The sequence below is a fragment of the Trachurus japonicus genome, chromosome 4 (assembly GCF_045865225.1).
Source record: "Trachurus japonicus isolate A0001 chromosome 4, Traja_1.0".
In the NCBI taxonomy this organism is placed as follows: domain Eukaryota; kingdom Metazoa; phylum Chordata; class Actinopteri; order Carangiformes; family Carangidae; genus Trachurus; species Trachurus japonicus.
Genome location: NC_140910.1, coordinates 3,872,289 through 3,896,372, shown reverse-complemented (window position 1 = coordinate 3,896,372; position 24,084 = coordinate 3,872,289). Strand labels below are relative to the sequence as shown.

General features: G+C 43.3%; 1 protein-coding gene across 1 annotated transcript; it reads left to right on the top strand.

Annotated features, from left to right (window-relative positions):
- The first annotated feature begins 1,543 nt into the window (after window positions 1-1,543).
- On the top strand, window positions 1,544-23,561 carry cdh24a (cadherin 24, type 2a). Its single transcript, XM_085773477.1, has 13 exons — window positions 1,544-2,323; window positions 7,408-7,702; window positions 9,076-9,195; window positions 9,562-9,729; window positions 14,685-14,866; window positions 15,378-15,634; window positions 15,767-15,903; window positions 16,120-16,241; window positions 17,820-17,937; window positions 18,043-18,351; window positions 18,505-18,694; window positions 19,627-20,017; window positions 20,925-23,561. Exons 1-13 carry the CDS (start codon window positions 1,727-1,729, stop codon window positions 21,783-21,785), a joined length of 3,747 nt encoding a protein of 1,248 aa, XP_085629603.1. The 5' UTR covers window positions 1,544-1,726; the 3' UTR covers window positions 21,786-23,561.
- The last annotated feature ends 523 nt before the right edge of the window (window positions 23,562-24,084 follow it).

Sequence of the window (24,084 nt, the reverse complement as noted above, 5' to 3'; positions counted from 1 at the left end):
GGAGGAAAGCTGGCAGAGGGGAATGTAAGCCTGTGAGCTCAGTCTATGCTAATACACAATAGCTGAGGAAGACAAAAGTGTTTTGGAGGAGACTGTTGTGTCTTTGCTAGATTTAAGATGATGGTAAACAGATGCAGATGCTGAACATGGAGCATTACACATGGATGACTTGGTATAATTGGTGTGCAAAAGGAGAGAGAGAGAAAAATCAAGGGTGAATTCTGAAGAGAGAAAAAAAGATGAGAAGGAGGAGAAAGGACTTAATATTTTCTCTGATCAAATTCTCAAATTGATTCAGTTCTCCATCCTGCTTTTTGAGAAACTGGGTCAGTATCTGGAGTGAAGAAGAAAGTTGGGTTCATTTTCATGTGTCCTTCCTTTCATACTGTATGTAGCATATCAGAAAATGTTATGGTTCGTATTATACACTGCCATCAAAGGCTTGTGCGATACTATAGGCCCTCTCTGTACTTATTTGCATGTAAATGAATCAAAGTGTCTGACTGTACATTTATTTAATGCACTGAGGCTGGAGGATTTAGGTTTATCAGTGCGTACGGAGTCATTTATGTTCACGATATTGATCATTTACAGAGCGTCACCCAGAATCCTCCTCAGCTCTTCAACACGGAAGTCTTCCACTATAAATCTGTTTAAGACAAGTGGATTCATGAAGACCACACAACCCCGCGCGCACGCATGACTCATGCACTCTTGCACCGTGTTTGTGTGTGAGTGTAAGATAATGCACGCCTCCATGCGTGCAGAACGGTGAAAACAGATGTCAGGAAATTTACATTCTTTGCAGGAAATAGTGAAGCAGAGTGATGGATGCAGGTGAAGCATGGATGGAGAAACTGCAATTACACACTTTCAGTCGTTAAGGAGCTGACACTTTTCAGTACATCAAGTTTTTCAAAGATCAATGGCTGCTCCCTGACTCAAATACTAACGAAACTCACATCATTAAACTTTTGGAAAATGAGGACAAGTCATTGATTAAATTATTTATGAGCCTAATTAATCTCTTGAGGGAAACTTCTTTCCGGGGTGACCATCTTTAGCGATGACATAAATCACCCCCGTGTCCGGGCAGTTGTGTGTGACAAGGAACAGTAAAGTACCTGAGCTTCCCCCTCATCTCCGCGACCTCAGGCTGCAAATTAATTGAAATTTTTTAAGACCACACTTAATTGTCTGAGACGAGTGATCAATAGTATTCAAACACAACAGCAGAATAATGTGACCGCCAGGATCTGATACAGAGTGAATTCTCCTTTTTTCAATTTTTTTTTTTTTAATCATGTCTTATCAGGCCGTAGCACTCAGTGTCTGTGCAAAACTCACTGCTATTTTTACAGCAGCTGGCAGGAAGCGCTCAGATCAGCAAACAGAGCGGCTCAACAAGCAGCACTGAAACATCCAACTACAAGTTTGTATCAGCGTATCTGCTGATGATGAAGATTTCAATTCCACATTGTCGCCTGTTTCACGCCTGTTTCTTGCGGGACTTGTTTCTGCTCTTAATTAAGACAGTTAATAGATGTCACTAATTATGTGTTCTCTCAGGTGAACGCCTGCGGCATGCGTGCATCGTGGGGAAAGCACAAGAGGAGAGGACGATCCGCAGCTTGTCTCCGGGAAGACGACGTCATCATGACGACCCGCCTCTGGTCAGCAGCTCGTCAGTTCCTTTTCAATACAGACTGATCGGTGAAATTCAGCCATGGCAGCGCACATTGTGCTTCTTCTGCTCCTGTTCTGTGAAGGGGAAAGAAGCTGCATTTCCGTGGCTGTTGGCTTTTCAAAGGAAGATCAGGATTTGCAAGTGACATTAAGCGAAAGACAAGAAGTTTTATCAGAACCAGAGTCCAGGGACAATCTTTTTATGAGAATCAGAGAGGTGGAGAAGCAGCGTCAGGATGATGTAAGAGCCCTGCCAAATGTTAAACCAAATGACAGTGCAGTCACACTTGAACATCCAGAATCTGCCGCCACGTCTTTAATGCTCAAACATAGTCCTGAACTCACCGTGAACCAGGAGAAAAAGAGCAATTTGACTAATGGAGAGGTTGAAGGTGTAATTAATGATCGCAGCCCGATGCCCGGTTCAGAAGAGGAGCGCTCTCTCCGGCCAGAGCTGCATTTGGAGACAGGTGTCGGTGACGTGGTGCCTGACAGGACGCGGGGCCGCTCTAAGTGGGTCACAGAGTCTGAGGATGGCCGGTCGGGGCCTCGCTCCCGCCGCCGGAGGAGCTGGCTCTGGAACCAGTTCTTTGTGATCGAGGAGTACCGAGGGCCCGAGCCTGTGCTCATTGGACGGGTAAGCAGCCAGCATGAGTGTGTGTGTGTGTGTGGGTCAGGTCTGTGCTTCAGTTTGGAGTTTTGGCAAAAGCATGAACAGTATTTTGTATTCCTAATACTGTATCTACATGTTTGCCAGAACTACGTGTGGCTGTTGTGTGTCTGCTCTCCTGTCTCTAGTGCGATGACTGGTTTTCATTCCGATCCCATCCAGAAGTGCTATTGCTGATACATTTTACAAAAGCTTCATGTGTGTTTCAAACTGTAGTAACACAATTACATCAAAACACACACTGTCATTCTTTGGTTTAATTTGAATTGTCAGTGGCAATAAAACACTGAAAAACAGACATTAAACCCAAAGGAGTAACCATGGTATAGACATGGGGGGGGGGTCCAAATGAGAGCCTTCTTCAGAATGGATTTTGTGCATTTCCCACAATTCTATGATATTAATATATGAAAATTAGCTAATTTAGAACATAGCTTAGAGGACTTCATTGACCATTTGAATTCACATTTAAAGGAAAGGTCTGCAAAGTCTCTGAGATAGCAATGAATAAATCACAGATGATCTTTCTTATTCTTTAATTAGAAACACTTTTTTAAAAAGGTAGAGTCTGCAGGATTTTCCAACAAAATATAGACTTGTTCAAAAGAAATCCTGCTCATCACCTATGGGTGTTTTCTCTCCAGCCAATGACAGAGCAGGTGACGTTCTGTACAGCACGAGTAGGAGGGATGCTAGCCACGCTAGTTGTCCCAGATGCTAGCGGCAGATGCCAGCTCGACACTAACTTCCGCTAGCGGTGGTGGCTAGCATTCACTCACCGCAACGGCCCTCCTACTCGTCGCAGCTGAGCCCTCCAGGCTCCCGTTGCCAGCCAGCGCTTCACTTGGACTGTATTTCCTTTTCTTTGTGGTCCTGACAACTGCTGCTGCTGCTGCTGTCAGGACCAGGAGGCTGCACAGTTGAGCCCGAGAGGAGGGGCCCAGTTTGAATGCTATGTTTACACACTGCAATGAACAAACCTGCAGACTCTACCTTTAATAATAACGTCCAAACTTTAATCCACCTGCTATAGGGCTATGACGTGGCTGTGTGTGTGGAAGGGGAGAAGGTCCTGTAAATGACTGTCTACTGTGATGAAAATAGTTGTTAACCCCAAATTAGTGCAGACTGGTGATAGTATCAATACTTCATTATGAGTAGCCTACCCTTTCTTTTTTTAAGTATATTTTTGGGCTTTTGCCTTTAATCAATAGTGTAGTAGTAGAGAGACAGGAAATGGGGAGGCAGAGAGAGAGGGAATGACATTCAGCAAAGGGCCACCAGAGTCAGGATTTGAACGGGGGCTGGCTGCGGCGAGGACTGTAGCCTCTACATATGGGGCGTCTGCTCAACCCACTGAGCTAAACAACACCCCATGAGTAGCCTTTCAATCCTAAAGCGGACACTTTCGGTATCGGAAGCGTCGATACTTGACTATCGATCTTCACATCACTCCCTCCTTCAGTTCCCTCTCTCCACAGTAACAGTAACCCTGGGAGAGGAATATTAGACGATATTATTTGAAAACCATTAAAAAATGACCCACTCTAATGTGGGCCGCTGTAACAGTGTGTCAGGTTGAGTGGGCCAGTAACGACCTTGGACGGCGCAGCAGAGCAGGGCCAACCAGCGTGGGCGAGCGTCCAGGGGTCAGAGACAGAGAGAGAGGCCAAATCATCAAACTGTGCGTTAATTGAGATGGAGAAAAAAAAAACAGATTATTTGTTCAAAGCCTCGTTTTTCTCGTCTTCTACAAATCCTGATTAGTCTTCTCCCGTGCTCTGGGTGCTCCTTAACGCGCTCAGGCGTACGGCAAAAAGCACGACACCATATAATTGCAGTGTTTGTGCGCCACTTGTCGTGTCACGTTCTTGAGCCTTTCGCGGCGGGGGCCACACCAGCAAAAACCCCCTTCGACTGCTGTCGGTGCTGCACTCTCAACACGAGAGGTGCCTGAGGTGATTTAATCCACGGCAGCACACCTGAACCATTGGGATCCCAGGGGTTCACTTGTAGCATTTCACAGTCAGGTGCTCCTCACTAATGCAGCTGCTGGCAGCCACAGTAACACTCAGAGTGGGATTATATCAGCTGTAACACTAACAGGGAATGTTGCCAGCCACTTTGCAGCCAGCAGTATACTTTATAGTGACAGTCTAGATTGGATTCTTACCAGTGCAGTGTACACCTCATAAATGTTTAATCTCCGTCTCTGGTTGTTATTGATACAGTCTGGGAGGGGCGTTAAAGCAATCAGTAGACACACCGGGGCTGCTGGTTTCCGCTGCGAGCACAGTCTTTAGGTTGGATATTCATGTAATAAAGCGTCGCTGCACTACAAGGGGTTTGGAAGCAGAGTGGTTTCTCTCTCCGCCTCAGTTTATTTGCCAAAAATAGAGACGATCACGTCAAAACCCATTAATGACGCGAGGCTTGAGGTGAGCCATCAACAGTCCAAATCTCAGGTGACTCAACCAACGGGGCGAAAAACAGGGAAGAGTTTGGCGGCTGCTGAAGAAAAATAATAAAGCAGCGCAAAGAAGATACTGTACAAACCCGTAGGTGAATGTGGAGGAGTGAGAGGAGGGGAAAATTCAGATTACAGAGCGGGACATGCGGCGACAAAAAGAGAATTTCCTCTTCTTTCTCAGCTTTGTTTGTCTGGGGCGGATGAATTTCTTCCCCTCGGTGAGAGTGTTTTTCCACGCCGACTGAAGCACAGCAGGACCGAGCCAGCAATTAGACAGTGAGGAGAGGAGGGCCTGGTAGAGAAGAGAGGAGGGGGGTGAAGCAAAGAGCAAGCGGGGGGGGGGGGGTTGAGATAGGCGCAGACTCTGACAAAGATGTCTCTGGCGGTGAAGTGTGGGATCAGAATCAAAGCTAGCTTTAAGGAAGAAAGAGTGAGTGGGATGTGGGTGTGTAGGGATGAATAAAAAAAAGCCTGAGTCCCTTATCTAGCAATTTGTAGGGTATGCTATCATGAGTTTCTATAATCCCCAACTTTATCCCTGCAGCACACACACACACATATATACATGATGTACACTAATCTTATATATTCTCCTGGACTCTGCTTGCATGCTGTGTGAGAAATGCCTGAACGTATGTTGTTAACATGCATTATGTTGAAACGTAGAAGATGCTTTCAAGTGTGCAGCTCCTCTTCGCCAACACATCATTATGTAGGCAATTAAATTCCTCTTTTTTCACACGAGCGCGTCACAGGATGAATGTGCCTCGCGAAGATAATTTCTTCAAATTTGTAAACAGTCATTGTTGAGGTAGAATTTTTTTTTTTTTTTTTTAAACGAAAGGCTTTAGTTCCTGGAAGTGTCGAGGGTCCACATGCAGCAGAAGTTGGGAGTAAGCCTTGTGGATTATGAACATGTGCAGATGCGCCTTAAGGGTAGAGAACTGTGAGGGTTCCTGGTCAGAAAGCTCAGTGTCATGAGGGCTGAATAATCTCTTTAGCTTTCTATTTCTGTGTGTTTGGACTTCTACCTATCAAGCTCATACTAATATCCTCTCTGCCGTTAAATACCCAACCAGCATTCTGCATCAGGGAGTAAAACAGAGAGAGAGGGAGAGAGGGAGAGGAGAGCAAGAGGAATGAGAAATGTGAGCAGATGGGCATCCTGTGTAACCGAGGTAACTTGATGAAAAGGGAGAGACGCAAGAAACTGGAAAAAGAGGTGGTTTAATAGGTGCAGGGAAGTGAGGCAGATGGATTTACAAGGAGTAAGGACGGGACAGATGGACGGGAGAAGACGGAAAGAATTACAGATGGATGCTGCCTGTGTTAGCAGGATGCATCTGTGAACATACATGTGGGACATTTACATGGCCGCTGTCCACACTGATGTGGGTTTTTTTTGCCCTCAAAAGCCCCCAGTGGCATGTTTGGTCCAATGAGCTGATTAGCTGTGTGCATCACTACTCATCCTGGTCCCATATGTATCTTCCACACCTGGTGCCTTTTTTATTTCAGATTCACTGAGCACATCCCGCCCCAACACAATTCGCCCCCTTTTTTCACGTTGTTGTGTTCGCAGCACTCGCGGCGGTGTTAATGAGCAATACCTGCATCAGCAGTCTGCCGTGAGGCCTGGAGGTGTCACAGTAACCGACTCTGGGGTTTTTTATATGTTAGAGATGTCACAATTACTTGTTTTCATAATTAATTGTGGTATTAAACGCCACAATGAATTAATTGTAAAGTTTCCTAAATAAAGTTTTTTTCCAAAAAAGATACTGTATCGGCAGATGTGCGCCAAAGTAAAGGTAATTGCACAAATACTGGTGGTCCATTAAACTAACGTAACATTGAACTGGTAGGAATTTAAATGTTAGTGTGTCATTCGAATAAACGTAAACATTTGGTATAAATAACCATATGACCTAATATTTCATACACTTCCCCTGGGAGATTAATAATTGGTCATATATTATATGACATGATACATACTTGAAATATTTTGTGTAAACAATGAGTAATGTAATTATATTTTGACTATATTTGATTTTACACATTGATAGTGTTGTGAAATCTATTAATGCATAATAATCATAATACCGTAATTATTTCTCTGACAATAATTGTACCAAGAAAATCTATAATCGTGACATTTCAATTTCATTTCATTTCAAACCTTTATTTATTCAGGGAAGCCAATTGAGAGCTTTTACAATGACGCCCTGATTACAGAGATAGAACAACACAACAGCAACACCGATCAAGCAAAGCAAGCATAAAAGCAAAACCAAACACAATTATAAACAAGTACACAGTATGATCATCAAGTGTCAGAATTAGAAATACATTGAGCAGACACAAGGAAAAACAATATACAGTATAATTGAGGGTCTCAGCTTCAGGAAAAGCAAGTACACTCAATATGAAAGACAAGGTCTAAAAGACTCCTGAAGGACTCTACTGAAATAAACTGTTTCAGTTTTAGCGAATCCTGCAGTTTATTCCACTTGTCTGGGACAAAGAAACTAAAAGCTTTCTTCCTCCCTCTGTATCCCTGTTATGTGTATATTTTTTCCAGCTGCACACGGATATGGACAAAGGAGACGGCCGCACCAAGTACACGCTGGAGGGAGAGGGAGTGGGCTCCGTGTTTGTTATCGACAGCAACACGGGAAACATCCACGTCACCAAGTCCCTGGACCGCGAGGAGAAGGACCAGTACCGGCTCATCGCCACGGCTACGGACCGTCAGACCGGCCGGGCCCTGGAGCCGTCGTCAGAGTTCATCATCAGAGTGCAGGACATCAACGACAACCCGCCCATCTTCCCTAAGGAAGCCTACGTTGCCATGGTGCCGGAGATGGCCAACATTGGTACGAGGCAAAAAAACAAGTATAAGGGGGACGCTCCACTTGAGATCTTAAAATGTTGTGTTCTTAATGGAGAGCAGGTGTATTTATGTCATTACTGACAATGGAATCACTCATTCACTAGAACAGAGTGATTCATCCATTAGAGCAGCAGGTAACACACCAAAGACATGTTCACTTTATTCCATTGATCGATTAGGAGGATAAACTCAACCGTCTCACAATTCATAAGATGATGGACGTGAAAGTGAAGGAAGGACATTTTGCAGCATTATTACAATGATATAATAATAACTTAACAATAAATTAAGTGGCTTTGTGTGGCTGAACTGATCAACAATTAGTTTAGTTTAGTTTATTTATGGATTTGGTCGATTAAAAAAAGAAGAGACTGACAAAATGCATAGATTGGTCAGTAATACATGCAACCATGTAGGCTGAAGCAATAGCTTATCGTGCCTACCCTTTGTACATAAGATTTCCATTTACATAGTGGAAATAAGAGCATTAAAATAAAAACAAACAAGCAAAAAAAAAGACAAACTAACACCAAAACAAATCAGGACAGAGTTTGTATTATAATTTGTATTTGCAAATCAAGCGAGAAGACCAAGTCTTAGGTTGTGCTGGCTCTCTCTCGGCCTAAACAGTTCCTGGACACAGCTCGGAAGCAGCTGGTTATGTGCTTTATACATAGTGACAGTGACAGTTTGAAGCTTCACTAGGTCATATATTTTATATGACTTTCTTCTGAAGTAGAAATATGGGATATTAGTTATGTTATGTTAGTCAGTTTTAGTATTTTAGTGTTGATCCAGCTGGAATGAAATAATCCTCCAGAATTTTCTCAACCAACCAACTAATGATTATTTTAATGATTAATTATGAGAAGAATCAAAACGGTGAAAAATCCTGTCAAAACACCAAACACTGACAACTGAAGAAAAAAAAAAGATACAGCAACGCATCTCATCTTTCCTTGTCACAGTTAATCAATTACAGGAATATCTGCAGATTCATTTTCTGTCAATCAATTAATCTGCTAATCGCGTATTCTCTCTGTATAATAGACACCCACACTGTCTAAAAATATCTAATATCTCACATTCCATCATATTGTTGCCAGAATGTGACTAAAATGCTCATATCACAGGATCAGAGTTTCCAGCAGGGGAACAGTGAGCAGTATATATATCTTAAGATAAATGCTTTGAACGCACAGATAGACGGCAGAGAAGTGGATAATCCCCGTAAATCCCGCAGATGTAAGTATTTGATATTCAAAAAGATAGATGTCACTCCAGAATGGTCTATATGAACAAACCACCAGCTTTTTTTTTTTACTTTAACCCCCGTCCCCCCTCTGTGTTTCCCAGGCACGTCTATAATCCAAGTCACGGCCAGAGATGCGGATGATCCGACATATGGAAACAGCGCCCGACTGGTGTATGCCATCACTCACGGTCAGGACTATTTCTCTGTGGATCCTCAGACAGGTCTGGTCACAGCCTCACATGTACAACCACTCATCCCCCCTCAAAGCTGTTTACTACAGCGTAGCGCCTCCGCAGCCTCTGATTACACCTCACACAGTAAATCCCAGCGGCGTTGTTAGATGTCATATGTCGTGTTATTTGTACCATACGTCCCGCGTGGATAGGAACACTTCCACTGTTCACTAACAGAAGCGGCCTCGAGTCACGTGTGTGCCCCCCGCCCCGTCCCGTCCCGTCCTCTTAAACGCATCCAACTGACTTCGTTCTTGATGTTAATTTCTGGAGACGTTGTGTCACTGTGAAATCTGTTACTGTTGTGATTTTTCTGCTTCTACGTCCCGCTCCCCCCCTGCCCCACTCCACCAGGCGTCCTGCGGACAGCCGTACCTGATATGGACAGGGAGACTCAGGATGAATATCTGGTCGTCCTCCAGGCCAAAGACATGGGGGGGCATCTGGGTGGATTATCAGGGACCACGACCGTCACCGTGAAGCTGAGCGATGTCAACGACAACCCCCCTCATTTCAGACGCAGTAAGCACTGCTGCTATCAGATCACCACTTAACTCTTGGTTGCTTCTATAGCTTTAGTGTGCGTGTGTGTATATGTGTGTGTGTGTGTGTGTGTGTGTGTGTGTGTGTGTGTGTGTTAGAGCTAAGATTAAAATGATGAAACATGTGGTAATGGCATTTTGTGACAGCAGACTGATATTTCTTGCTTCCTTTGGGTCCTGGTGGCTTTGACAGGTGCATGATAAAATATAATCTCTTGTAGTAGCTAAACAGCCTGTCAGTCCAGGGTCTTCCTCTCCTTTTTTTTTTATTCCTTTCAGCCATTCCTCTTCGTCATTGTTTTTTTAAGCAGCAGCTTCGATAACGCAGCCTTTTGCCAGGATGACTGGCATTAACATTCATCTAAACACTCCGGCGTGGTCACTGAGGTTCAAATGGGCTGTGGCTGGATGATGAAGAGTGAAAGATCATGTCCACTTTTTCTTATCCAAGCTTTTCCCTGTTCCCTGCTATTAATATTTCATCTTAAAGTTCAGTGCTTTCTGCTTCAATAGACAGTAAAATCACTGCAGAACGTGTCTAACACTTTGAGACATATACTGCATTTCTCTATATACTGCCCCTGTTTTGCTTTCGCCTTTCCCTGCTTCTTCCCCCTAAAAGTCTCTGCTTACCGCGCTGATCTTAATGTTTAAAGGCCCCCTTTCTCATGTTGATATATTGTTCTTCTACACAGGGCTTTATAGGAGCAATTTAATATTTCAAATACCAGCAGGGTGTTATTTATTTACTGTTATCTCACTGTATCTTCTCTCCCTCACCACCTCACTCCCAGTCATTACTTTCTGTTTGAAAATAATGCCACGATTTAAGCAAACAGCTCATTTACCATGCTCTTTGAGTGTGAGGGGAGTGATTTTCAAATGCTTTAAGGATTTGAATAATTAACAATCAGCAAGGTAGAGACGCTGACGGTTTTGAAGGGGAGCGTTTCTCCGGATTTGGCCGCTTGTTGTTGCAGCATCACCAGCGCGCAGAGGTCATTTCTTTTTTTTTCTCTCCAGTGAGTGAATGACCTTCCACACATCACTGGTTTCATTCTCATGCTCACTAAGTGGAAACAGTGTAACAATAACAGATCACATTCTCAGCTGAACACATGTGACTGTTGGTGGGATAAATACAGAGCTTGACAGGGTTTCATTCAGTGTAGAGAGATACCAGGGCTACAACAAGCAAAGTTCTGATTAATAATAATAATACATTTGCTTTTTTGTTCGTACTGTAAATCAGTTATTTTTATTTTAATGATATCTACAGTATTAGACTGAATTAACCAGTCTTTACATTTGCCCATCCAAAATAAAAGTCACACACTCTAATATTTTGTTGCATTTGCTTCGGTATCATTTGTTTTTGTTTTTTTTAAAGATTCTCAATGGGGTTAAAGGGATAGTTAGGCATAGTACCTCCGAGGCTAATGGGATTTTTTGGTTTCCCTCATCAAACTCATCAAATACACAATCCAACAACTCCAAAACGCTCTGGTGAACAAGTTGTGGCCTGCATATTCACCACTCTATTGGTTGGATTGTGTATTTGATGAGTTTGATGAGGGAAACCAATAAATTGCATCAGCTTCTGTAGTATAGCTCTCAGCAGTTCCCGGCTCTGCTCCACCGTTCTAAAAATAGCTTGCACCGACAATTAAGGATATTGAACCTACTCCTGACTATAGGGATTATGGCAATGGGCCAATTTGCCAAAATGTTGAACTATCCCTTTAAGGTCTGGACTCTGTGGTCACATTGGACCACATTTCCCTCTTGAAGATGATGGTTCCCCACCATCCTTTCAGTTTTTAATATTGCATTTGACAGTTCTTAACCCAATTTTAGCAGTCTCAGTAATCTCCTTAGATGTTTTATTTTCTTGATGCATGTCAATAATTTGACCCTTCTGAAACATATTAACATCTTTTCCATGACCACAGGATGTGTCTTCTGACATGGTTGTTTAAGAAATGAGACTGCATCAGTTAGGGTTAAATAAGTTGTTGCCAGCTGAAACATAATCATCCAAACAGTAATTTAGTTAAATCCAAGTGGTGACTTTTTTGGGATGGGCAGTGTATAATCTAACACCAGCATGACAACATGGGCCCACAATGACAATGTTAACAGATAGTGGTTACTAGTCAGTCTTCTTCCATGTTTACCAAGGTAGAATCCTTGCATTTGGTAATTAGCATAAATACAGCTAGACAATTAGGAAGGCAGTTATTTGATGATAAATCAAAGAACTGGACAGATGACAGTTTTTGACATGATGATGGTGCTGGATTTAAAAGAATTTCCATTTGGACTCAGTTTTCTCTCATGTTTATGCAGCAGTTTGAGATGCTTCGGCAGTGGACCAGGTGACAGGCATCACTACTCTGATGGCTGCATCTAGTTTACAATCATACATATGCTGCTGGAATTACAAGAAGAGAAAATGTCCAAACACTGAGTATGTTGCATATTTAGCATATAGATTTGTCCAAAATCATCATTAAAGGGATAGTTCAACATTTTGGCAAATTGGCCCACTGCCTTAACCCTTTGATGCACAACATGGGTCTAAATAGACCCGAGTGAGTTTTTTTGTGCTATATCTTTGCGAAAAATTTATTTCATCATATAGAATTCCAGGTATTCCTCAATTAACTTGTTTTTGATCATAATACATCCTTATTTTATTTTTTACTTTTTCACTTTTTTAATAAAAACACATTTTGTATCACTACCCCTCTAATGCGCAACATGGGTCTAAAATGACCCACATTCATTTCCAATGTGATTTCATGCTGAGTGATAGTTTCTTTGCTGTAACTTTTGAAATCTATCTATTTTATGATTGAATGTTCCAAGTATTATCTAATATCTTGTTTTTTATTAGTGGGGTCATTATTTCCATTTTTCATTTCTTACTTGTGAACAAAAATGAACAAAAATGTCTCAGTGAGTGGACCAGTTGAAAAAACAAGTATAGCAAGAATACTTTAATTTTAGCATTCCCTCACTATCTATACCAACAACAGACAATTGTTTCCTTGATTACAATAATGACTAGTCATTACTTGTCCTTTTTCCCCCATTAATAGCTCTGTTGACATATTCTACTGTGGTCAACAGCTAGCCATAGTTTATTCTATCTGAGTAGGCTATTTCAATGTTATATCTTTGAAATCACTGCACAGTATCATTTTCTTAAGTAAATATTCTTTTTTAAGCACATATAATCATATTTACTTGTTTTACAATTATTCCAATTTACCTAAAGAAACATTTGATGACTCATTAAAGATAACTGTGCATAATTGATAAGGTTTTAGTTACCTTGAATAAGTAGCTACATTACTTGTCATAAAGGGAAATACCTTAATATTAGCAAGTTAGCTAACTGTTAACATGATGACATGTTCTAGCTGGTGACAACAATAGAATAATATTCTATTGTAGACACCAGCTAGAACATGTCAACAGCTACCTACTGTACCTAGCTAGCTGTTGACATGTTCTACTGTAGTTAACTAATACAGTAGAATGTAGAAATGTCAACAGCTAGCTAGCTAACTGGTCCACTCTCTGAGACTTTTTGTCTATTTGTTCATAAAATAAGAAAGTAAAAATGGAAATAACACCCTGTACTAATTAAAAACAAGATATTCAAATGATACTTGGAGGATTCAATCATAAAAATTATTGATTTTAAAAGATACCACAAAAAAACACTCACCCAGCATGAATTCACATGGAAAATGAATGCGGGTCATTTTAGACCCATGTTGCGCATTAGAGGGGGTGTGCATATGTTGTGCATCAAAGGGTTAATCTCTATAGTCATAACAGTAGGTTAGTTACCTTTATTTGTCCGTGCAAGCTATTTTTAGAACGGCGGAACAGCTCAGCTGCTCAGAGCTACGCTACGGAGGCTCATGGGATTTCTTGGTTTCCCTCATCAAACTCATCAAATATACAATCCAACAACTCCAAAACGCTCTGATGGACAAGTTGTGACCTGCACATTCACCACGCTATGAGATAATAACAGAACGTTACGAGTTGTTTTCGAGACTGCTTGCTGAAAAACCGCCCTCGACAGGAACGTGCATGAATTTACCTCTAAAACAACTCTGTCCGGTAACGTTCCGTTATTATCTCATAGCGTGGTGAATGTGCAGGTCACAACTTGTCCACCAGAGCACTTTGGAGTTGTTGGATTGTGTATTTGATGAGTTTGATGAGAGAAACCAAGAAATCCCATGAGCCTCCGTAGCGTAGCTCTGAGCAGCTTGCGGCTCTGCTCCGCCGTTCTAAAAATAGCTTGCACCGACAATTAAAGGTAACAAGCCTACTCCTAAAACTATAGGGATTATAGCAATGGTCTGATTTGCCAAAATGTTGAACTATCCCTTTAACATACATCAAGTGGTAGAGTTCAGGAAAGGTGTTCAAAGGTAGTTTCACAGTTTTGATTTAAAAAATTTAAAACCTGCCTCTGTGCTCACAGGGGAAATAAAAGTGCACTGGTTGCTGCAAATGTGTCTCCTCTCCTTCCAGTGGAAGAGCTGGGAGACAACCACACAGTCCAGTCTGAGCAAAACACATTCAGAATTTCAAAGTGAGTGTGAGGCTTCAGTCCTGTTGTGCCTCTGCAGTGCAACGCTACAGAGAAGAACCACAAGGAACCTGGAGGAGGGGGTTTGAGTGAGGGTTATGTCTGCCATCATTTGGTCTACACGGACCGGAGGATTTTTTTCTTTCTCTAGCAACTCTTTGTTTCAGTCACGTCCAACATGTGAATAACCGCTGTGTTGTGGCTCAACATTTCCTGCCTCACTTTATGCACTTTTACTTTTTTCACGTAGAGAGTAATCAACATTCAGTGCCAGTCCCCCAGAACCATTATGTTTATTGTTTTCCCCTCTGCAGGTGCGTGGTCATTTTCTGTGTCTGAGCTGGCAGCACCAGGTGTGGAGGTGGGCCGTCTCACCGCCACCGATCCTGATCTGGGAGAGAACGCGCAGCTGGAGTTTACCATTCTGGATGCAGAGGAGGCCGAGATATTCAATATAAGCGGGAGAGACCAAGAGGCTGTGATTGTGCTGAACAAGGTGGGGTACACACAATCTGATGTGGAACCGGAGAGTTTGCTCTGGTGTGGTGTTGCAAATAGATTTTATTTAGCCAGTTAAACATCCAGTTCTCCATCAAACAGCCTCCACACTCCGGAGGCTCTACGATTAATGAGCAACAATGAACCAATAAGAAGAAAAAACAGCTTATTTCATGTGCGTAGAGCACGTTCGAGGCAGCCGTTGTGAATTTATCTGTTTTTCACATGTGTTAACAGCAAAGATAATTATTGAGCGGTGAAAATCTTTGATTAGAAGGGGGCGAGGAGGGAGCCTGATGAGTAATGATGCAACATTTATTAGAGCGATCCAAGCGTCCAAATGAAAGCAAGAAAAAAAAAGAGAAAAGTTACTTACTGTATATTAATTATGAATAAGACTGCTGTATGAGAGGAGAAAATCTACAACACATACACATGGTATAAATCATAAATGAAAGGTCTTCAATAAAGTAAACAGAGTGAGGCAGCTTTGCTTCTCCACCCAACAGCTGCTGGATTACGAGACCCGCAGCTCCTACACTTTCGCCGTGGAGGTGGCCAACCCCATGGTGGACGCCCGCTACCTCAGCAAAGGCCCCTTTAAGGACCAGGCCACGGTGCGGGTCATGGTGCTCAATGCTGATGAGCCGCCGCGATTCTCCCAGGCTCGCTACCATCTGGACGTGTCGGAGAACTGCCCCCCCGTCTGCTCCGTCGGCCGGGTCTACGCCGTGGACCCAGACACAGGGCAGAGCAGCAACATCAGGTGGTTATCACGCCATCGCATGCTCACCTAATCACTCACTCACTCACTCACTCACTCACTCAGAGCTCGCTTCACTATCTTCCCCCCTTTCCCTTTTCCTATTTCTGCCCGTGCCCTATTTCTGTATCTCAGGTACTCCGTCGATCCCCAGTCAGACCCCGAGGCTCTGTTCCGCATCGCCTCTGACACGGGCTTTATCAGCACAGTGATGGAGTTGGACCGAGAGCAGGAGCAGTGGCATAATATTACTGTCATCGCCACACAGAGGGGTATGTCAGCCCCCTCCCCGACCCCCACCCCTCCATGTCCTCGGGCACTATGAGCAGCAGCAGCAGCAGCAGCAGCAGCTCACTCCAGTCATATTTCACCAGAAGCGGTGCCCGGAGTTGGAAACATTAGGGAATATAAGTGTGCTATATAAATGATATTCAGTGATAATTTCAACATTAGTGTTGGTGCTCCTTTTTTTTCCCCTTTTCTTTCAGACAATCCAAATCTTGTGTCAAGGGTTGTGGTTGCCATAGAGACACTAGACCAGAATGACAATGCGCCAGAGTTGGACAGGCAGTACGCAACGTCTGTATGTGACTCCAGTGCCCCCGGTCAGGTCCGTTCTTGTTTTCCTTTTTTGACTGATATTGAATAAAAGTACAGCCTGTGTTCTTGTTTTTTTTATCCACTCTGTCACAGCCTCTTGTAAATGACTCCTTTTTAAAAGCAGATGTGATGTTTTTTTTTTTTGTCTCTCTCATTTTGGACCAGATTTTTTTCCCCATCTTTCATTAAACAGAAGGGTAATTAGGTGAAGTGGAGGCAAAGTTGCCTCCTGTTTGATCACTCAGCTCTAGAATAGAGAGCTAATACAATCAGTCATGGAGGGTATTAATAACCGACTGTCAGGCGTCTTACTTTTCAAAATATAAATGAACTGGAATAAACTATTCATGTTACACTAATCCTACACGTTTCAGTCCTTGCTGATTTGGTTACTGTGGTAACAATGGGTGCCATTGAACATCACTTCAAATACTCAAAAGATGCTACGAGGCAGGAAAATCAACTCACAATTTTGTCAGTCAGAAATAATTACAACCATGTTCTAATTCTACTGTTCTTCTTCTTACAAAATTATAAAGACTAATCCAAAAGCAAAAAAATGACCATTTCCTGTTCTAAAGAGATATTTTTCCAGTGCCAACTTCAGTGACATTGCATTTTCTGTGGCTGCCTCATTATGAGAGCCATGCCGTGTCGTGCCAGCTGAATGCTTTTATTGTGAAGCAGCAGCAGGAAGTGTTGTGTTTCCATTGGCAGTAACTAAATACAGCTCTGATGGAGCATTAGGGGGGTGAACCATGAGCAATAAATTTAAAAACACCGTTCATTGTTCCCTGTAAATCCACAGAGGTGGGCTCCATCAGCGACCATGAAGCTGTAATTATAAAACTCTATGAGTGGTTATCACATAAAAAGATGCCGACCGCCAATAGTGATAAAACTTTGATTTTATTCTTATGGAGCATAACAAAGTTTCTGCAGTGGAAAAGTTTATCGGATCTCGTGTTGCACCCTCAGATGTTTCTTGAGGACCATTAAAGGGATATTTTAACATTTTGGCAAATTGGCTCATTGCCATAATCCCTAGTCATAGCAGTAGATTTGTTACCTTTAATTGTCAGTGCAAGCTGTTTTTAGAACGGCGGAGCAGAGCTGCGAGCTGCTCAGAGCTACGCTACGGAGGCTAATGGGATTTCTTGGTTTCCCCCATCAAACTCATCAAATACAAAATCCAACAACTCCAAAACGCTCTTGTGGACAAGTTGTGACCTGCACATTCCCCACGAATGTTTTCGAGGCAAATGCGTTGCCGGAACTACATCCCAGACACGGAGTGACTTAAAAAACACAGTTCCGAGTATTTGCTTCATGTGTGTTACATAATTATATGTTATTATCTCATAGCGTGGTGAATGTGCAGGTCACAACTTGTCCACGAGAGCGTTTTGCCTCTGTAGCATTAGCTGAGCAGCTCGCGGTTCTGCCCCGCTGATCGAAAAACAGCTTGCACCGACAATTAAAGGTAACAAACCTACTCCTAAAACTATAGGGATTATGGCAATGGGCCAATTTGCCAAAATGTTGAAATATCCCTTTAAATGTGAGCTTCCTGTTCTGTGTTGTGCAGGTGGTTCAGGTTCTGCGAGCCATCGACAGGGACCAGGGGGGACAGGACACCCCGGTCCACTTCAGCATCCCTCCGGAGTCCAGCTCAGCTCTCAACCTCACGATCAAGGAATCCGGAGGTAGCGCCTCCGTCTCTTCCATTTAGCGCACGACACTAAACCAAAACAGGTCAGCCTTTGTTGTTGTCATTGTGTGTGACGTGTGTTTTCCTGCCACGCTGCCAGGCGTGACGGCCAGCCTGGTGCTCCAGTCGGCCTTGGATCCCCTCCCTGGCTTCTCCTCATCCTTACTCACCCTCTACGTGCCAGTCGTGCTACGTGACGGGGCCTCGGGTCTGACCAACACCGGCACAGTCACCGTCACCATTTGTCCCTGTCTTCGAGGAGGCATGCAGACGGAGGACAGAGGGAAGCAGAGGGACAGGAGGTGGGAGAGACACATGGTTTGCCTGCCCATGCCGTCCACCTCTCCGTCTCTCATATTCAGTCTGGTCACCTTACTGGCCATGCTGGCTTGTGTCACCACGCTGCTGGGTAGGTTCAGTCAGGTCTCCGTCTCTCCCAACGACTAAAAATATGTTGTTTGTGACTTTTTTTTTTTTTTTGAAAGACGCTGAGTGGTTGTGTCAGGTTGCTTCTGTGATGTCTGTAGAGTACGTGGTCATGTGTCTCTTTTCTGCCCTTCAGTGGTGTGTGCACTCTCGCTGTCATTGCGCCATCAGAAGAGAGATTCCCACTCACCCTTCGAGGAGGATGATGTCAGGGAGAACATCATATCCTATGATGATGAAGGGGGAGGGGAGGCCGACACCGCCGCTTTTGACATCACAGCGTTGCAGAGCATGCACAGAATCCAGCACATGCACAACAGAAACATGTGAGCCATGCCCAAAACATTAAAGGGATACGCCAACATTTTTTTTTCGTGTCTTGCCTCACTCCCGCAAATAGACACCATCCTTTCGACTGTGCGTGCAGTAACAAGGGAGAGCCCGTATCGCCCGTAATTAGCTTAGCTCAAACGCTGGAAGTGTATCAGTAGTGTTAGCCTGCCTCCACCTAAAGTCTTCAGAGACACTCTTAAGCAACTCTAAACGGAAACCGGCGGGCCAATTTTCGTCTCAGAGCTGACAAAACTCTCCGGTAGGCTAAGGCATCTTGAGCAGTCAAATGCCGGTAACGGGACGAGATGGGTCAAAATGGAGGGTTCAAGCAAAGACGGTTTATTTTGGTTCAAGCTAGCTACATCAAGGGTAGGTTAGCTTCCTATTTCAGAGTAAAAGCACAAATTCTATCGTCATGGTTTTCTGTATACGGGCAACGGGTGTTTTATTTTGTGACAACGGCTAGCTTGAGTAGCGCCGAATTTGCCCGAACAAAATTGTAAACAGCTGGTATTTAGACAAATTATCGACACACTGCTGATCTAAACGGCTACTTTCTCGCCTAAAAATGTTTGAAATGTCGACAAAGTGATATATTTACAGAGTTTAGAGCTAAAATGAAATCAGCTTCTGCTGCTGATTTCAGCTCGGGTAGGAGGCAGGCTAACACTACCTATACACTTCCAGCGTTTGAGCTAAGCTAATTACGGGCGATACGGCTCTATCTCCCTTGTTACTGCACGCACAGTCGAAAGGATGGTGTCTATCTGCTTGTCATGGACTCGGGAGTGAGGCAAGACATGAAAAAAAATGTTGGCGTATCCCTTTAAAAAAAAAAGTAGTTCCTGGCCAGTGGTGGCTCATGGGAGCTTGTGTGTGTTTGTGTGTGACCGTGTACTTTGCTGACATTTATCTCCTGGCACAGATGGTACACCCAGCAGAATCCACCAAGGGCCAGGACGTACAGCTGGAGCCGTAACCCGCGGCCAGGCCTCGACCCTCAGCAGCGGCCGGGCTCGGCTCCACTCTACGGACGCCTCTGCTACGGCATCCACACCCTGCCCGTCGTCAGGGACTACCCAGCCGGGCCGCTGGAGGCCGGCCTGCAGCTGACCCAGCTGACCCACGCCCTCGCCGGGGGGCACGTCGGCAACTCCCTCGTCATTCAGAACCAGAACACCTTTGAGCCGCTGCTGCCCTCCCCTGAGATGAGTTACGAGGCAGAGCCGACGCTGATGAAGAGCAAAATAACTGACAGGAATGAAGGCGGCGGAGCAGAGGCAGCAGATACCAAAGAGAATCAGGATCAGGACAAGGTCAGGCAACGGTGGTGATACTCACAGACAAAGATGCCTTAATTATAAGGAGGCAGAGAACCTGAGAGGATTTTATAGATCATCTTTAAAGCAAGTTAATCCCTAATGTTGAACTTAAAACACCACCGAATTCAAAGCACTGAAACATTTTTATATCAAAAGGTATTATTGGATTTTTTTTTTTAAATCAATTTCACAGCTAAATATGGAACTCAGATTTTCAATCATCAAAAAGCACGACTTCAAATTCAGCTATTCAGTCCACAGCTAAAATGTCAAGTCAGGTTGGACAAAAAAAAATCTGTGGCTGCAAAATATTTGGTCACACTCTCAATTTTGGTTCTTTTTATTGAGTGTATCACGAAGCAGCTGGAGTTATTTTTCCACCTTCTTGTGTGGAGCCAGAATGGCTGCAACATCAGCAAATACATGTAAAATGTTCAGTACAAATAATTTCCATTACAGAAGCTGTGGACATGTATCTCAATGTGAATTGACACCATGTGCTCATGTGGTTGCTTTTGTTTTATTTATTCTTCTTTTTTTTTAAACTATAAAAGTATTTTTTTAGAAACTAATACAATTTGGTAAATCAGATCAGGTTTACATTATCAAAGAAAGTGAAAGAGTAACTTTAAAAATATATAATAAAAACAAAAACAAAACAAAACCTTATTAGTTCAGAAAAATATTCCAGTGCAATCAATTCAATTTCAAATTTCAATATCGTTGGATAATTACTTTAGCAATCCCCTCGGGGATTAATTAGATTTGTCTCAATATGAAAGATTCAGATGTCATTATTTGTATTTTTTGCAGTTGCTAAAATCATTCAAATTTTTTTGGCATTTTATTTCATTCCGTACTTTCAGTCCCACATGTCCTCTCTCCCTTCTCCTTTTCGCAGACAACCCCAACAGAAGCAGAGCCGACATCAACCAGCAACACTGCCAGTCTGACCTTCTGTGACCCAAATGAGTCTTCATGCCAGAGTCACACCAGCTCCTCATCAAACCAGCAAGAGGGACGGCCGGGGTCGTCACAGACCCAGATCAGCACAGGAGCCACCAGCTGCACAGTCGACGACATTGATACTGATTCCTCCATTCCCTCCGTTTCAGAGCGAAATTACTCCAGCGGCAGTCTGGTGGGCTCAGTGAACCCTCAGCTTTACCTGAAAGGAGACACGTACAGTATCGTAGGCTCGCTGAACCCAAACAGCAGAGGGCCGTGCATGCAAGGGACGAGCGGCGGTGGGTTGTACCCAGGGGGGGTGCAGCTACTGAACATTTGCAGACTCCAGAATAAGGATATGGCCCCACAGCCTTTGCCCTTACCAGGGGGGATGTTTGGCAACAGCAGAGGATGGCCGCTGGGGGCGGAGGCAGCCAGAACAGAGGCTGCTAAAGCACAGCCCCTCCGGATGGAGGACCTCCTGAATTTCCGTCTGGATCAGGTCACCTTTGACCTGTCGCAGCCGCCCTATGACTCACTGCAGACTTACGAGTTCGAGGGCCGTGACTCAAGGGCCGAGTCACTGAGCTCACTGGAGAGCAATGGGGAGAAGGACAGCGCCAAAGTGGTGGGAGGGATGGAGGAGTTAAACCAGAAGTTCCAGAGGCTGGTGGAGATCATCCGAGAGAGGGAGAGGGAGAGGGGAGGGGAGACCCGAGCAGCGGAGGGAGCTGAGACTGCAGAGGGGGCTCTCGCTGAGACTCATAAACAAACCGAGGACAAAGAAGAAGAACAGAAGAGATGGGATTTCTAGCGTGAAAGAAAAGCGGGACTCTTTTGACAGTGATGGATTTGAAACACAGCGGGGACGGCAAAACACACAGCTGCTGTCAGGAGTCCTTTTGTCCCGCCCCCTCCAGAAGGGGGGGCTGACAGTATAGTGAAGATATGTGTTGGAATCGGTGCACATCGTATAGTTTTTTCACCACCACTATGTTTAGAAGATGCATATGGAATCTGTCCCTTTTCACACTCTTGTAACTGATATTAATAATGCACTCGGGCTTTCAAAGCTTAAGTTATGAAAAATTAACTTTTTTTGAAATATTGATTCTAAGCCCTGAAAGCTGCATTGTTAGAAAATAGGCCTCGTTAAATATTGACTGGAATTGTGATATTTAATATTGATAGTTTAATAGGGGCACACTCACTAGGAATCCTTGGATTTTAAATGTGACATTTACATATGAATCAGAGGGTTTAAAAACCACAGTAATGTGGATTTAAACTGACATGTGATCGCGGAGCCTCTGCAGTCGATCCAAGCCGTATACATTTACATTGTGTGGCTCCCTATAGCGAGAGTACGACTCCAGGAAGTAGTCACGGTTATAGTAGCAGTATCTGCTCACTATGCAATTTGCACACAGTTAGAAATGATTAGATCGTCACAGTTAAAGTGTCCTGTGGTGAAAGTACAGTGAATAATGTGCATATGTAGATATTCATCCACCTTGACCTAAATGGCGTTTTCTTTTGCTCAAGAGTGGAGAGTTTTTTTTTCTTTCTTTTTTTTGGTATGAGGCTATTAACTGGAATCCGCACAGAAATTTAAGCATTGAATCTCCAGTCATTAAACCGTTGCAAACATATGATTACACTGTACAATGTAAGTTCTCCGTTATTTCATCAATTCAAGATTATTTTTCAGTCACCATTGTGTTTGCTCGTCTGAAAGCTTATTTGTCTCTCACCTTTTGAAGAGACAATATTAAGCAAAGACCATTATGTGATGTGGTACACAGGCATTGTCCCTGTGACGAGCCCAGAACACAGGGGCAACAGCAAAACAGACGTTTACTTTAAGATTGTGTCATTTTATTTAGGCTCTCATTCATTTAACCCTGGCTCGTTTTTATAGCTATTTCAAAACCCATTTATTTTTTGTCAAAAGGAATCAGTATGAGTTATTAAAATAACGACATTATTTTTCAATTATGTGATAAAACTGTATTTGACTTTCTGCAGTTAGTCCCGCTCTCCGTCTTCCTCCTGTAATGGGGGTTTTAGGTCTCAATCGACTGACGTTCTCATAAGATTGAGCTGCTCGCAAATTAATTTGACAGAAAATCTTTGATTCCCTGACAAGAAAAAATGAAGTGTGGAAAAGACTGGACCCCCCAGGCAAGACAATGAAACACGGAGGAAGAGGAGTGGGGATATTAGAGGAAGAGTCGTCTCTGTGTATTGTCAGGATACTGTGGATAAAAGTAAAAGCTGCAGAAACACTGTGCAAATGTTAGAGCAGACACACGCTCGGAGATCCGGAGCAGAGATTTAATTTAACAATGGACTAAATATAGACGGCGTAATGTGAAGGACTCTCTGTTTTAGGACTTCAAAAATAGTCGGACCAAAATAAAATAACAGTAAATTAAAATATGTTTGAAATTCAAATGTTCACTCACTCACTTTAAAGAGTGCCAAGAAGAAAAGGACTGAGAAAAAGGGGACAACTGTGTCTGTCCAGGCCAGTTTGGAAACCACGGCAACTGGAAGTACAATGGTGCCACCTAAAGGTGAAGATGTGTAACCAACAGACAGGAAGTGGAAGTCAAGGTAAAACAAAAGTTTCATAAAACATATCTAACCCACTTTGATTTTCGAGAACCGTTGTGACCACAGTGAACTGTTACAGGTTATGGCTGTTAACAAGGGGGAGGGGGTCAGAAAAGGGAGAGGGCTAGATGTGAACAGGAGGGCCAGCCCTAAACACGTGGTAAAGCTGCACCATCGACCAGCGGTGCATGCAAATGAAATGAATTAACACAACTTCTGTCATGGATGTCTTGATTTGTGATTTATGGCTTTATTTTCCTTATTAAAAGAAACATCCTATGGTTGCACTGCAACTTAATAAAACAGGCTCATCAATTTTACAACACATACAAATTCACACATCAACTGAAGTGTTTCCATGAGACACCGTGAAGTGATGAACCTGCCGGAGCATACTGTTTAAAATCTAACTGTGACTTTAAAGCTTAAACCTTTGAATAACAAGTGTGTCCCAGCAGGTTCGTCCCCTTATTGGCCTTGATTATGAAAGAAAG

Excerpts from the sequence above, each read along its gene's own strand:
- cdh24a (XM_085773477.1), top strand. The coding sequence starts at position 1,727 with ATGGCAGCGCACATTGTGCTTCTTCTGCTCCTGTTCTGTGAAGGGGAA. Across the intron at positions 15,904-16,119 it reads TGTCATCGCCACACAGAGGG|ACAATCCAAATCTTGTGTCA; the intron begins GTATGTCAGCCC and ends CTTTTCTTTCAG. Across the intron at positions 18,352-18,504 it reads TTGTGTCACCACGCTGCTGG|TGGTGTGTGCACTCTCGCTG; the intron begins GTAGGTTCAGTC and ends TCTGCCCTTCAG.